This window comes from Etheostoma spectabile, chromosome 2, assembly GCF_008692095.1.
Source record: "Etheostoma spectabile isolate EspeVRDwgs_2016 chromosome 2, UIUC_Espe_1.0, whole genome shotgun sequence".
Classification (NCBI taxonomy): Eukaryota; Metazoa; Chordata; class Actinopteri; order Perciformes; family Percidae; genus Etheostoma; species Etheostoma spectabile.
The window spans coordinates 6074814-6087893 of record NC_045734.1 but is presented as its reverse complement, the minus strand read 5'-3'; the positions used below and the strand labels follow the sequence as shown (position 1 = coordinate 6087893).

The following is a 13080-nucleotide window of genomic DNA, read 5'->3' as shown; positions in this document are numbered from 1 at the left end:
GGGGGGGGGGTCACGAGAGATCACGATGGCTGCGTCATAGAGACACAATCACAGCACATACGCCAGTCCGAAATACCAAGGCAAGTAGGTGGCAATACAATACACGGGATCCCATCTTGGATCTCTACAAGACTGAAGCCAAAAAATCTATAATAGACGTTCACTACTGTATATATACAAGTTCCATAGAAGAAAAAAAAGGATCAAATATTCATACAGTATATCAAATGTGTCTGTAACATTTTGGCGTCAGCTGGTATTATTGTAAACAGTGAAAGACATTCACCATTGATTGAGATGTGTGTGTTGTGAGTGTAAACACGGTACTTAGAGGTTCTGTAGTGCATTCATTAACAGGGTTCAGACAACAAATATTAGTGACAGTAATCAGGCACAGGTTCAGTACTCACAATGTTCTACAGATCTGCACAATATAAAAACCAACACTGTTCTACAACCAACACAAGAGAGCATTTTTTTTGTCAAGCTACAGAGATGCACTGGGCTTTTCACCTGCTTTGAACTTCACGTGTGGACCACAACCCTCTCCAGCTGGACATCACATCACTCACATAGCAAGGCCATCTGAAATTTTAGCTTGCTGTACATTTAACAGGCGTATGTCACACAGTTGTAGACACAGTTCTTTCATTCTTTATGAGGTTTACCAAGCCTCATTTTTTCACTCTTGCATTACTGTTAACATCTACTTCTGCGGTGCAGAGGGAGGATTTTCCTCCAAAGATTCCTCTTTTTCCTCTTTCTTCTCATCGGTCTTCTCTGTCTTTTCCTCCGGTTTCAACGCCTGCTGTTCCACCTCTTCCTTCACCTCTGCTTCTTCTTTCTTTTCAACCTCCTCATCCGCAATGACTTTTTGTTCCTTGTTTTGCTCCTCTTTCGGCTCTTCGGCATCCGTCGCCGTGGCCTGCAGAGGCTGCTCCTCCTCGTTCCCCTGCTTGAGCACCGTCTGCTGTTTCAGTTGGATCTCTCCATCTTGGTGCTGCTGAAGAGGGGTCTCCTCCTCCAGTGTCACCTCGTCCGCTTGCTTTGCGGCATCCGCTGAATCGCCCTGCTCGACACCGTCGCGGTCTTCCTCCAAGCTCTTGGCTTTAGAGAGGATCTCGTGCAACTCGGGGGACATATAGTAAGGCCTTTCAGGCGAGCCGTCATTTCTCTCCAAGTCCTCACCTTTTGCGTGTGTGGGGATGTGCGTTTTGAGTTTTTGTTTGGGTTAATGGGAAATTAGGGCAAAATGGAAACATGAAATAAAGGGAATGAGTGAAAATAAAGTAAAGCGAAATTAATGGGAGAAATGAGACAAAGAGAAGAGGAGTCAGAAACATGGCAGGAAGAAGAAACCAGCATTTCAGCTTCAGACAGTTGTATGAGTGCTTGAAAACAGCAAGAAGAGAGGAGAACTGGCTGAATGCAAAGTTACTCACAGAAGCAGAGGAACAGTGTGTCCACACACATGGCGTACACGCTGAAGAAGCCATGGGCGATGAGGTAGGCTCCCACTACCACAGTCTAGGTGAAGAAAATCACAAACATCAAGAACTCTGCTGTGGCATCAAAAATCCACAAGCAAGCGTAAAGCATCAAATCATACAAAAACATATGTCTCTCACCAGTATTGGCACCCAGTAGTAGTTCAGAGATGGAGCAGCATCCTCTATCGTTCTGATTCTTCCAGAGAAGAAGAAGAAAGAGAAGATGCCTGTACAGAAAAAAGGGAATTAGACAGATCTCTCTCTAGTTTAGAAAAAACAGACGTGTGGTCTAAAAATAAAAGCTCTCCTACCAACGATTCCAACAATGAGGAGCTTCCCAAGAAACAGCAGGAAGTCAGTCACTTTATCTAAAACAGCCACCCTGTGTTGAGTATATAGAGTATATCACATTAAACCAGACTATAAATAGCTTAGACATTGAATAAAACATTCTGGATATTAATGGAATGAAATCCCACCTGATAATGTTCCTCATGAGAAGGAAAAAGGCATCTCGAGCTGAGGGGCAGAAACTTTTTCCATAGATGGCAATCTGGAGGAAAAAACAACAATTTACCATTTTGAAAACTTGAGCGGACTCAACATATTTCATTCAGCTGAATCTGTACTCACCATGATGTAGGCATTCCTGTTAAGGAACTTGATGCATTTCTCCAGACACCAGAAGCAGCACTTCATGCAGCTTAGCATGAATTTAGCAAACTTGTTCTGAGCACCTGAAAGGAAAAATGGTCCAATTCATTTATGATTCCACTATAAGATAACTTGCTTTATTCTAACTTTTGGCATTATACATGCATCTATCCAAAACCAGGATTCAAGACTATAACAACAATATCCTACACATAACACACAATCACTAATAAATATATGAAAATGATGAAGATACACGAGCAGGTAATTTATTAGACCTGTTAGTCACATGTTAGTCATTCATCTTGTTCTGAATTAAATCTCCTGACCTTTCAACTTGGTATCCAGGTACTCCAGAAGGACCCTGATGACCTGGACAATAGACAGGATCAGAGAGCCAAAAGCCAGGGAGCCTGTGTGGTATCTGGACAGGAAGAGGGAACAGGAGCCAACATTGTACATCTCTTCTTGTTTACAGTAAACACACCATTGAATGACCAATGGTAAAAAGGCAGCACACACACAGATCTTCAGGACAAAGTAGACTAATCTCTATTTCACCAATTTATTCTGGTCGTATCAAACAGACATGCTAATGTTTCGGCCTGGTGGCCTTCATCAGAGCATGAAGGACAATGGAAGTCATGTCATTTGTAAACAGTAGTTAGCAGGTGATAGTAAGTAAATAAATTGGAGAGATTGAGATGTTTTTTTTAATTAAGTGTTTCATGCAGAACACGGAAGTCATACACCCCTTAATTGAATTATCATTTCTATCAGTAACATACCAATCACATCTATTCTCACATCAAAGTGGCCCATTTCAATATGTCCTCCTCCTCCTCCTCCTCCTCCTCTCTTCTCTCTCTTCCTCTCTTACTTCCTCATACTCTCCTCCCCTCCCCCTCCCCCTCCTCCCCCTCCTCCCCCTCCTCCTCAATGAACCCTGCTACACCAAAGCTTTGGGGGGTTTCTCCATTGTGCTGCTTGTTTCAGCTTAGCATGCTGCTTTGCCGATCCAGTGAGCATTATTAAGAGCAGAGCCATCAGCGCCAAGCAAAACTATATTTCCATTTGTTGCAATAAATGGTTAAATCTATGAGGAGAGTGTTCCTGACTGAATGTTATTTATTTAAAAAAAGAATGAGGAGGTGATCCACAAACAAACAGTGAGATACTGCACACACAAATATGTATTGGGCTTACCGAAGGGCTCGTCCCAGTGAGGAGAAGATGGGGTAAGAGGGGATATCATCCGGCTTTTTGAAGGCCCAGTAATACGAGGCGAAGGCTCCCGACAGAGTGACCTGGCCCAGGGCCGTCACAAAGTTGGCGCACCAGAAGAAAAGGAAGACGTTGTAGAACTGGAACAGGATGAGGTATTTGTGGTAATAGGTCTCCCCACCATAGAAGGCAAACAGGCACTCTGCATCAGGACACTGAGCTGAAGCGTTGGAGGTGTTGAATGTCTGGAGAACAAGAGAAGAGGCAGACCACAGGATCACTGAAGTGAGTCTGTTATAAGATATATTCAATGTACTATATTCAACTGCTTGGCTGTGTAGCGATATATGGGTGATTGTCACACTCTGTTCTCATAAAAGCTTATGCAAGCATTTCACAAAATGTTCTTTTGTTGAAACATGTATCTCACGTTCTCTTATTGAAACATGTATCTCACTAACCAAGGACGGAGGCCCAAACACACTCACACACTATTATTGTTTGTATCAACCTATAACCCAACCACATGATGATTACACACACTCACACACTATTATTGTTTGTATCAACCTATAAATAAAGGAGCAAGGAACTGCCTCGGCGCGACTCTCTCTTGGGTGTTCAGCCTAGCAGGTTGCCCTTTGTACAAAGTAGCTTGGTTGTCCCGTGTCATCTCTTGAGCCATCTTAAAAGTGAAGAGAGAAATCTCTTCACAGAGTCACACAGTAACTTGCGATGCTGTCCAGGCAAAGAGTTTGTTCCTTAAAGGTGTCAAATATTAGCAGAATACAGTATTAAGTTTTTTTGGCTTTTTGGCTGAACCCCGCTCACATCTTCAGTCAGGTAATTTCATCAGGAGTGACATCAAAAGCGTACCTGGGGGTCGCAGGTCTCTCGTGCGTACTCACACTCAGAGTTGTTGAACACTTTGTACACCTGCTCATTAGAGGTGGACAAGAAACTGGTCAGAGTGGTCAAGGAGACTAGGCCAACAAAGGGTGGATATTTCTGAAAAGGTCACAATCGTGATACATTTGCATCTATTTATAAGTCCATGGAAATATGTAACAAACAATAAAAACAATGGCTTCAGCCTTGAGATGTAGTAAATGGGATGGAATCAATGTTTAACTCATGGATTCATTTAGATGATCCTTCAAATTAACAGGTTGTCCAGTTCATTAATTTAGGTAATTTATGATATTTTTTTCCTTATTTCTCTTGTCATTTTTTGGATTACCCCTTAGCATATTTAATGCATTTGTATAGAAGAAAAAAAAGTTTCAAGATGTCTTTCTTTCTTTTTAAATGCAAAAATATAGAACAGAAACTACAAATTGTCAGGTTTCATGTTCTCTGTTTCCTGTTTTATTTTGAGAGTTCTCTGTTCTCCCTTGAGTTGTCTTGTGTTATTACCTGTCCCTGACCCATTGTGTTGCACCTGTCTCATTGTGTCCCCTGTCTTTTGTATTTAAGTTCAGACTTCCCCTTACCCTAGTGCCTTAGTTATTTGAGACTTCTCCTTCTGCCTGACATTTTGGATACCTATACTCGTGAGTTGGGTTATGACAATCGCCTGTTTTCCTGGATTTCCTTTTGCCGGCCAATTATTGGACACTGTTGCTTGAGTTTATTAGCTTGCTAATAAATCCACTGAACTTCACTACTTGAGTCGTGCATTGTGGGTCCATCTCTCTTTGAGCTTGCCAGAAATGGTGCAGTGTAGAGTAGGAAAAAGTTAAAAAGGAGTGACGGCATACAAAGTGACACATTTATGTGTTGATCATCATTGGAACAAACTAAAAGGATACACAGCAGTGATGGCCCAGTAAGCGATCACCACCGCCAGGAGGGCAAAGGTCAGCAGTGGGTAGAACAGCGATGACATCACGTGCCCAACAGCTCTGAAAAAGAAAACAATGGGAACGTTATGTGAAGTTTAAATGTGATACTCTCCAAAAGAAGCAAATATTCCCAAACAAAGAAACGCCGCATAGCACTCTCTTACAGTCCTATTCAAGTGTTAGATCAAACAAATGCAATTAAATTAGAGTAGCATTTTTTCACCGTTTGGAGGCAAGAAGCAGTAAATATTGACATATTACTCCTTTATGATGTTATTATGATAAAGGTATCAGCAAAAAAGTTGTCTGTTTACACATCCAGCAAACATAGAGTCAAATATTAACACTCATTTTTGCTCTGCTTGGTCTCCGCAAAGTACTAATGGCACACAGTATTTTCCCTCTTTACTGAAGCTGCTACATGCTCAACAACACGTTTTGGTACTTAACAGATATAACACTATAACTTAACACTATTTAGATTAGATTAGATTCAACTTTATTGTCATCACACATGTACAGGTACAATGCAACGAAATACAGTTTAGAGAGTTTAGAGAGCCTCTGAGCCGCAGCTAGTGAAAGCGCCGCCACATAGTGGGTTTATCAAAGGTTTGGGCTGAAGACGGAACGCTGCATTTGATGAGAGCTAATAGAGTGAACGAAAACACTAGAGCTGTGGGCTGTAAAACAAAAACAATGAGCAAAAAGAAGCTAAAAATGCTCTGTAGAGCTAAAAGGAACTGCAGAGTTGGGCGATAATTCTTTGTCGGTTTGTCACTATGGGCAACACCTTTCATTATAAAATGATTGACTAGCGCAGCTCTAAAATATGTGAGCATTGCCGGTCTGGAGCCTCATTTATAAAAACCTGTTACGCAAGAAAAGGTTGTGTGAAGCAAAGTGAAATTTGTGGTAGCAACATTCCTCACAAAAGTCAGGATTTATAAAGAATTTCCAGGCGTAAAAATGTGCCCAGTATTCCGCAACCTTTTGACCATGCGTGTGACTGTGCGTAACGTTCCCAAGGCTTTGTAGACTGCGTTTGAGTGACCTCCGATGGTAACCCAAACTATCACAGGGATAACGTACTCAGGATGCAGAGCGCACAGCCTGCGCCACTTAACCCTTGTGTGGTGTTCATATTTTTGTTACACAGCCAATGTACCCGGGTCTTGTGGACCCACCACATTATTGCCATTTACCCCTGTGAGATCACATTTATAATTGGAAATTTTTTTTCTTTTACAAAACAGGTCCCACAGACCCAAACACCACACAAGGGTTAATTCCCCTGATGACGCCAGTGTGAATCCAATCCACTACCGCTTTATTGGACTTAATTAACCTATTGGGACAAAATCGGGACATAAATAAATCAATAGCCCTACACAACCAATCAACAGCATGGCAGATTTGGCATTGCTCGAAGATTTAGCAAGAAATAAATTCTGAATCGTGTTTTTTTCCCATTTTTCCGTGCTCATGAAGGGCTCCTTTACAAGGTTATTCATTGATTGATTGATATGGACCTTTTTAGGACAAATATGGGACGGCCTTGGGAGGAGCGTGAGGCTTGTGCACGACTGCATATGGTAACGCTCGTCCGTATTTATAACGAGAAAAGTCTGTACAGGTGTGCGCCGCATGGTGTTATAAATCAAAAAATTCGGACTTTTTGGCACACAAAATCTTTCTGAATAGAATCTTTGCCGAGTTTTATAAATGAGGCCCCTGGTCTCTTCTCTACCTCAGCAGAGGAAACAGAATGGGAAGATGCCGCCCAAAGCCAGACACGCCCAACTCAGACTGACCTGCTGGCCTCTTTGATGAGGGCGATGGCAATCATGATCCTCTTCCTGAGGAAGATGAGGAGCAGGATGATGATGACCTCCACAATAGCCAAGATGATCACTGCAAAACAGTGAAGCCATTAGGATCACAGGATTCATTAACACGTCACACAGAGAGATGTACAGCATGTAAAAATGAAAGTGTGTTTGTTAGTGCGTACTGAAAGCCAGCCAGGTCTGTCTGATCTGCAGGTAGACAGAGAAGTCCGTCTGCAGGCCCAGGTCCCGGATGGTGACGTCAGAGCCCGGCGATCCCTTCAGACTCGCAAACTCCATGTAACAGTGGAAAATCCCTAAAGAAATCATTCACATATTTAGAAGCTTTTCATTTAGATAAAAAAGCAGATAATTTGTCATCTTTCAGAGTGTAAAGACTTACCATATCCGATCACTAGAATAACCAGAACAATCATGACCCAGACCATGATGCCAGCAAGGAATCGCAGCAAGACGATGAAAAGCAAGCTGACGAGCATGGCGATCACCAGACCACTGTAGAGGGACACATCCAATGATGTTGACAGTTGCGATCATGCATATTATCTGGTTTCAAAATGATCAATCAGCTAAAATCTTGAAGACTCAGATGCTTTTATAAACCAAGTGAAAACATTTAGGAGCCATCATAACTGTGTGTGTTAGCTCAGCTGACTGGATCTGTTTAGTGGCTGGCAAAAAAGTTTCTTAAAAAAGCTAATGAGTAAACGTAAAAGAGTGGTGTTTTTTCACTAGCATTTTGTCTTGGATTTTACTCCTGATGTTCTGTTGTGTAAACACTGTAAAGTTGACAGACTCACAGCAATATCCAGTGCCAAGACTGAGTGTAGTCCTCAAAGATTCTCATGGCCACCTGGCGAGCTTCAACAACCACATTTGATTTCCTGTAAAGAAGAAAAAAAAAAGAAAAAGAGGAAATCATTTAAAAACAATTCATAATCGAGGACTGACAAACTAAGAAATCAAAAAACCTTTTTACCAGCTGCAACAATTAATAATTGTCAGAAAGAAATACTGTTTAATGTTGCTCTACAAAACTAGTTACCTGGTAAAATAAATGACACAACTGCAAAATTAAGACTTTTATTTTGAAATGTTCATTACTTGACTGTCATTCTGAAGTTATTATTATGTTTTAAATGTATAAGTCTAGTTTTGTCTGATTGCAAATTAAGATGACAACTATGACAATCAATTTGACTTGGCTCATCTTGATAAACATGCAGGGAACAGTGCAACCACCCCCAGTGGGAATACAGCTAATAAAAAAAATATTGATAAATACCCTCCAGGGTGCATAAAGATAGCAGGGAACACTGTAGCAAACACACATCAGCGCTTGGAATACATAAGCGTATAAAGACCGTTAACCCATTAAATCACTGCAGTTAGATGTGACGTGGGTGTGATATGCTAGCTGTCAGCTGACACAGCATAGCAACATGTGTGTCCAGAGTGTCAAGCCTGAACTGGTTCATATATCCACCTAACAGCATTTTCTCTTGGGTTTAAAAGTAGGGATTTTTTTCATTTTTACTGATTAATCTATAAATACTTGTTCTGATTATTCAGTGAATCTTTCGGAAATGTCAAATGTGTGTTGCAATACAGTGTAAAGTACTCACTTGGATGCCTCCAGCACATCCGTGGCATTGATACTGGAACCCTCTCCATCATTGAAAGTGGTCTCATTGCCCACCACCACCACCCCACCTTTCAAAGTTCCCAAGGCAGGAAGGCAGCGACGCGTGACTATGGAGGAGGAGATGGTCTATTTATGTACATGGTCCTATTCGTTTCAGTTTCACACAGAAACAAGAGATCTACAGACTACAGCTGTGATTGTGGGCGAAGGTGAAGTAAGTTTAGAACAAGCTTCTCTCTTACAGGCTTTACTGGGCATCAGAATGGCAGGACACAGGCCGTCCTTCAGGATCTCAGGAGGACTCTGAATTATGTAAAAAAAACACTGCTCAATATACTAAATATTTTACAATATACTATTGTTTTTACTGTAATGTATTTCACAGTATCACTATAAGAATGTAAAAAATGTAAATAATTAAAATTATTTGAATGCTCACCAATAGGGTAAGGTTCACGCCATCCTTACAGTATTGTTGGTAGTAATCACGGTCTTCTTTGTTGCCTAACTTGGCTTTCATCAACGTCAGATGCCTGTCAGGACACCTTTCCACACATAACTAGACACAAAAGAACAACAATCAGTCATGACAATCAGGGACTGTTAGAGAGGAGAAAAATGTTGCAATGAACATAAAAGATAAGATGTGGTTTCTGACCTGTGTGGTGGGACACTGGAACTCCAGCAGCACCAGAGGGCTGGCACATTTCAGGATGTTAAAGTAGAACAGAAGAGGCTTCTTCCTGTTCAGTGAAAACAATATAACAATATTATTATTTGACCTGTATCATAAATAAAACATTGTTGTTGTGTCTCGTCAAGTGTGTTAAGTTAAGCCACTCATGTCTAGTCTTGTTGTCCACTTAATGTTTTATTTTGTATTCACCTTTGTGTGAATTTCCCACAAATGTGATTTACTACCGCCCTTGATTGGTTTTCCCCTACCTCTTTTATAGACAGTCCATGTCCCTTGTCTCCCTTTGTCTTGTGCCAGTTGGTCTTGTTCAGTCTGCATGACGGTCTCGTCCCACGTTCCAGTCATGTTTCCGTGATTTCATTGTTTTTTGTATTTTGTTATCCTCCAAGTCAGCGCTATACTTTGTTTGTACTTTGATCCTCATTGCAAGTGATTCTTTATTTTGTAAGTACTCTACCCAGTAAACTACTTTTGTTTTACCTACTACTGTTTTTTTTGAGTTAAGCACTTGAGTCCACCAGTCTTGTGTCTGAGGTCCTTACAATTGTAAAACATTGTCACAACAAAATTGAAGTGCTACTCCTTTCGGTGCCTAGAAGTATACATTCATACGCAAACGCCTTACCCTTCCACAAACCCTACCCTCACATACACATATATACATTCATACACTTACTCACGCCGTACTGTCACACAAAAGATCACAGTACTGGAAAAGTGCAAATGCAGTGCAAAACAGGCAAGAGAACCATTCAGCATGATGAAGTCCTATTTTTGTAATTGAATGTTTAGAGGTGTGATAGCTGAGGAGAAAAAGCTTTCTCTGAACCTGGATGTGCGGGTTTTGACAGACCTGTAACGCCTTCCTGAAGGGGTAACTGAAAGTGTTCATGGCCTGGAGGACAAGAGTCCTTGATCGTGTTTTTGGCTCTGCTGAGATAGCAGGATGAGGCGATGCTGTCAAGGGTGGGCAGCAAGCAGCCAACCATCTTTTCTGCAGACTGGATAACCCTTTGCAGTGGATTTTTTTTTTCTTCTGTGCCATAGTGCAGCTTGCATACCATACTGTGATGCAGTACGTCACTGTGCTCTCTATGACAGAGCGATAAAAGGCCTTATACTGTATACTGTAACATCATATTCCTGTTGTCAGGTTACTCACTCCAGAGGTGTTCCAGCTTGTCCGCAGAACTGCCCCTTGCTGTCGGTGGGATAGATCACTTTCCTGGGGTCACCCTGAGACCAGGCTGCACGGAGAAGAATTCAAATCATTCAGAACAAAAGAGGACATTGGATCTAATGACTGGAAAGTTGCACATACTACTCTTGCGCATGACCAGATCTTCCTATTAATAATGACTATCATTATCAGCAATAGTTAGCGTGTAAAACTCCAGTACGCACGGATAGGCGGTTGCAGTCCGGGGAAGCAGAGCGACAAAGCATTACGCCTTAAATATGTATGGTGGAATGAGGCTCACTATTTCTAAGGAGTGTCTGAACAGCCTTATACACCACAATGATGAAGGTAAGGTAGAGACATGGGCAACATTTATTCATTGTGATGGTCTTAAATAGCATATAGTGCTCAAGTGCCCAAGCAATTTTCCAGTAATAGTAGTAATAGTAGTAATAGACACATTTTTTGAAACCCTCAACCATTTTCTCAAGAACTGTAAACACAAAACCAAATGCTCAAACTAATTTCACAAAACACCTGACTCTGCTGGCAAAATCCCACGCTTTCAGATCATACACAGAGCCAGTTAATAACTAAACACTACAGTACATTCATTAGACATAGAAAAAAATTCAAGAACAGTGTCCAGGACTAATAGTTACAGAATTCTCTTTTTTATTTCATACAGTAAACACATTATGCAATAAAAACAAAAAGTATATCACAACTTGTACAGTGAATATCTTGTACACTGAATGTGTGTATATTACTGTAGGCATTTGTAGAAAAAAATACAGTAGTCCAACTGAAAAAGGCCAAAGAACGAAAGAAAACAAAAGGAAAAGCAGATGACAGTACACTTACATTCTCTACTATTGGTTTGATCACCTCAGTAGAAACGCGTGTTCAGTTTTGAATCGTTGTGTGTACACAATGACAACTGTGTTGTCGTTGTGTTTAACTTTTGCTGCCTGTGTTAACCACTTTGCAACACAAGTGCATCACAGTGTGAAATGTGTTTTAGCGAGTGAAAATGTGTTTAGAGTTTTGCAAGAAGAGTGATTGATTCGACAAATGGGTTTAGGCCACTGAGCATTTGCTTCAGAGAATGGGGGTAAGTCTTTTAGCAATTCAGAAAAACTGTAATGTAGGATCATCTCACCGACAATGCCAACAGCAAAGTACCCCAACAAGGCCACGATGAAGAGAATACAGCAGAGGACATCTGTGCAGCCCCTGAGGATAGGAGAGAGGAGAGGAAACAAGAGATGGGAGGAGGAGAGGAGGAGAGGAAACAGGAGAGGAGAGGAGGCGAGGGGAGGAAACAGTAGAGGAAACAGGAGGAGAGGAGAGCATTGTTGTTATTTGTGTTTTGCAATCCTATAAGAAAAGACTTATGATCAGTGAATGTAATAGATGTCTCACCTGTTGTGAATCGGCCCTTTGAAGTTTGGGTCAAACTTCCTGGACTCCCCTGGGGAAAGAAAGGGACAACAGGTGTGTTAATGTCTCCTGCTCTAATTTGAATTTGAATCCTAATCTCTGATTAGAGTTATAATGCGTTCCATTTGTATTCGAAAGTCGGATTTTCACGAGGTCAAAGTCGTAAATACATCCCCTTCTCTATCTCAAAAATAACATTGTTCAATGGCTTTTCCATTTATTACTTTTATCATGGTGATTATATGGCTATTTATGTACCACTGACATTTTGAAACTGAGCTATTAGTAAGTGTCAGCGCATTGTTTACTGACATAGATTACACACACTCACAAATTGTTTTTTGATTTAGTACAGATGAACAGCATTAATTCTAATTACACAAAATTATTAACACTTTATCTACAGTTGGGTATATGAATAAATGTAATGTAATGTAATGTAATGTATTTGTGCGCTCAAAAAGCACTCTGTGTATGGTAGATGCACAAGCGTGCAATATATAAGTGTAAGCCCATGTATTGACAAAGACAGGACATTCTCCGGAGCAAAAGGATTCTTCTGCCTGAATGCCATGCCTAGCAACCCACAAAATGGCTCCCCGGCGACGGTGAGCTCCCCATGGACATCACCAGCCACCATGGAAACACCTCAGACGCGGCAAGAGAAGAAACATCAGCCAAGCCCACTCTGCCTACGGTGAGGTCATCATGAGCTCACGCTGTGAGTCATTTTCAAAGAACAGTCATGTGCCAGTCACTAATTTTCAGTCTTCAAATCATACCTGGAAATATGTTTTACACAGAAAATCAGCTCGGTGAAGAAATTCTGTAATCTTCCACGTCTTGTAAGATAACCAGACTGAGCTACATCCTGTCATATTACTGTACTCAGCTAGTTGTTGTCACTGCCTAGTGCTTACATACAGTGTGTCATCATCTCACACTCCTAGTAAACTCACACTCACACACAGGAAAACACTGCAATTTCTCCTTTCATTCTGATTTTTACACACACACACACACACACACACACACACACACACACACACACAC

The 13080-nt window shown here is 41.2% G+C and overlaps 1 protein-coding gene across 3 annotated transcripts in view; it reads right to left on the bottom strand.

The window, feature by feature from the left end:
• The window catches only part of slc44a2 (solute carrier family 44 member 2 (CTL2 blood group)), a 20239-nt gene that overhangs the window by 2022 nt on the left and 5137 nt on the right, over positions 1-13080 (bottom strand). For 2 of the 3 annotated variants that reach the window (XM_032527284.1, XM_032527293.1), the window contains exons 2-22: positions 12010-12058; positions 11747-11820; positions 10567-10651; positions 9366-9450; positions 9147-9266; positions 8950-9010; positions 8688-8814; positions 7863-7946; positions 7445-7557; positions 7227-7358; positions 7027-7126; positions 5180-5272; positions 4245-4329; positions 3351-3613; positions 2474-2568; positions 2124-2227; positions 1970-2043; positions 1802-1872; positions 1629-1717; positions 1443-1527; positions 7-1188 (exon numbers count right to left, since the gene is read on the bottom strand). In XM_032527284.1, coding sequence (XP_032383175.1) covers positions 707-1188; positions 1443-1527; positions 1629-1717; positions 1802-1872; positions 1970-2043; positions 2124-2227; positions 2474-2568; positions 3351-3613; positions 4245-4329; positions 5180-5272; positions 7027-7126; positions 7227-7358; positions 7445-7557; positions 7863-7946; positions 8688-8814; positions 8950-9010; positions 9147-9266; positions 9366-9450; positions 10567-10651; positions 11747-11820; positions 12010-12058 — 2471 coding nt within the window. In that variant the 3' untranslated portion in view covers positions 7-706. Of the gene's footprint in view, positions 1-6; positions 1189-1442; positions 1528-1628; positions 1718-1801; positions 1873-1969; positions 2044-2123; positions 2228-2473; positions 2569-3350; positions 3614-4244; positions 4330-5179; positions 5273-7026; positions 7127-7226; positions 7359-7444; positions 7558-7862; positions 7947-8687; positions 8815-8949; positions 9011-9146; positions 9267-9365; positions 9451-10566; positions 10652-11746; positions 11821-12009; positions 12059-13080 lie in introns of those variants that run through there. The other variant, XM_032527302.1, reaches the window with a different exon arrangement.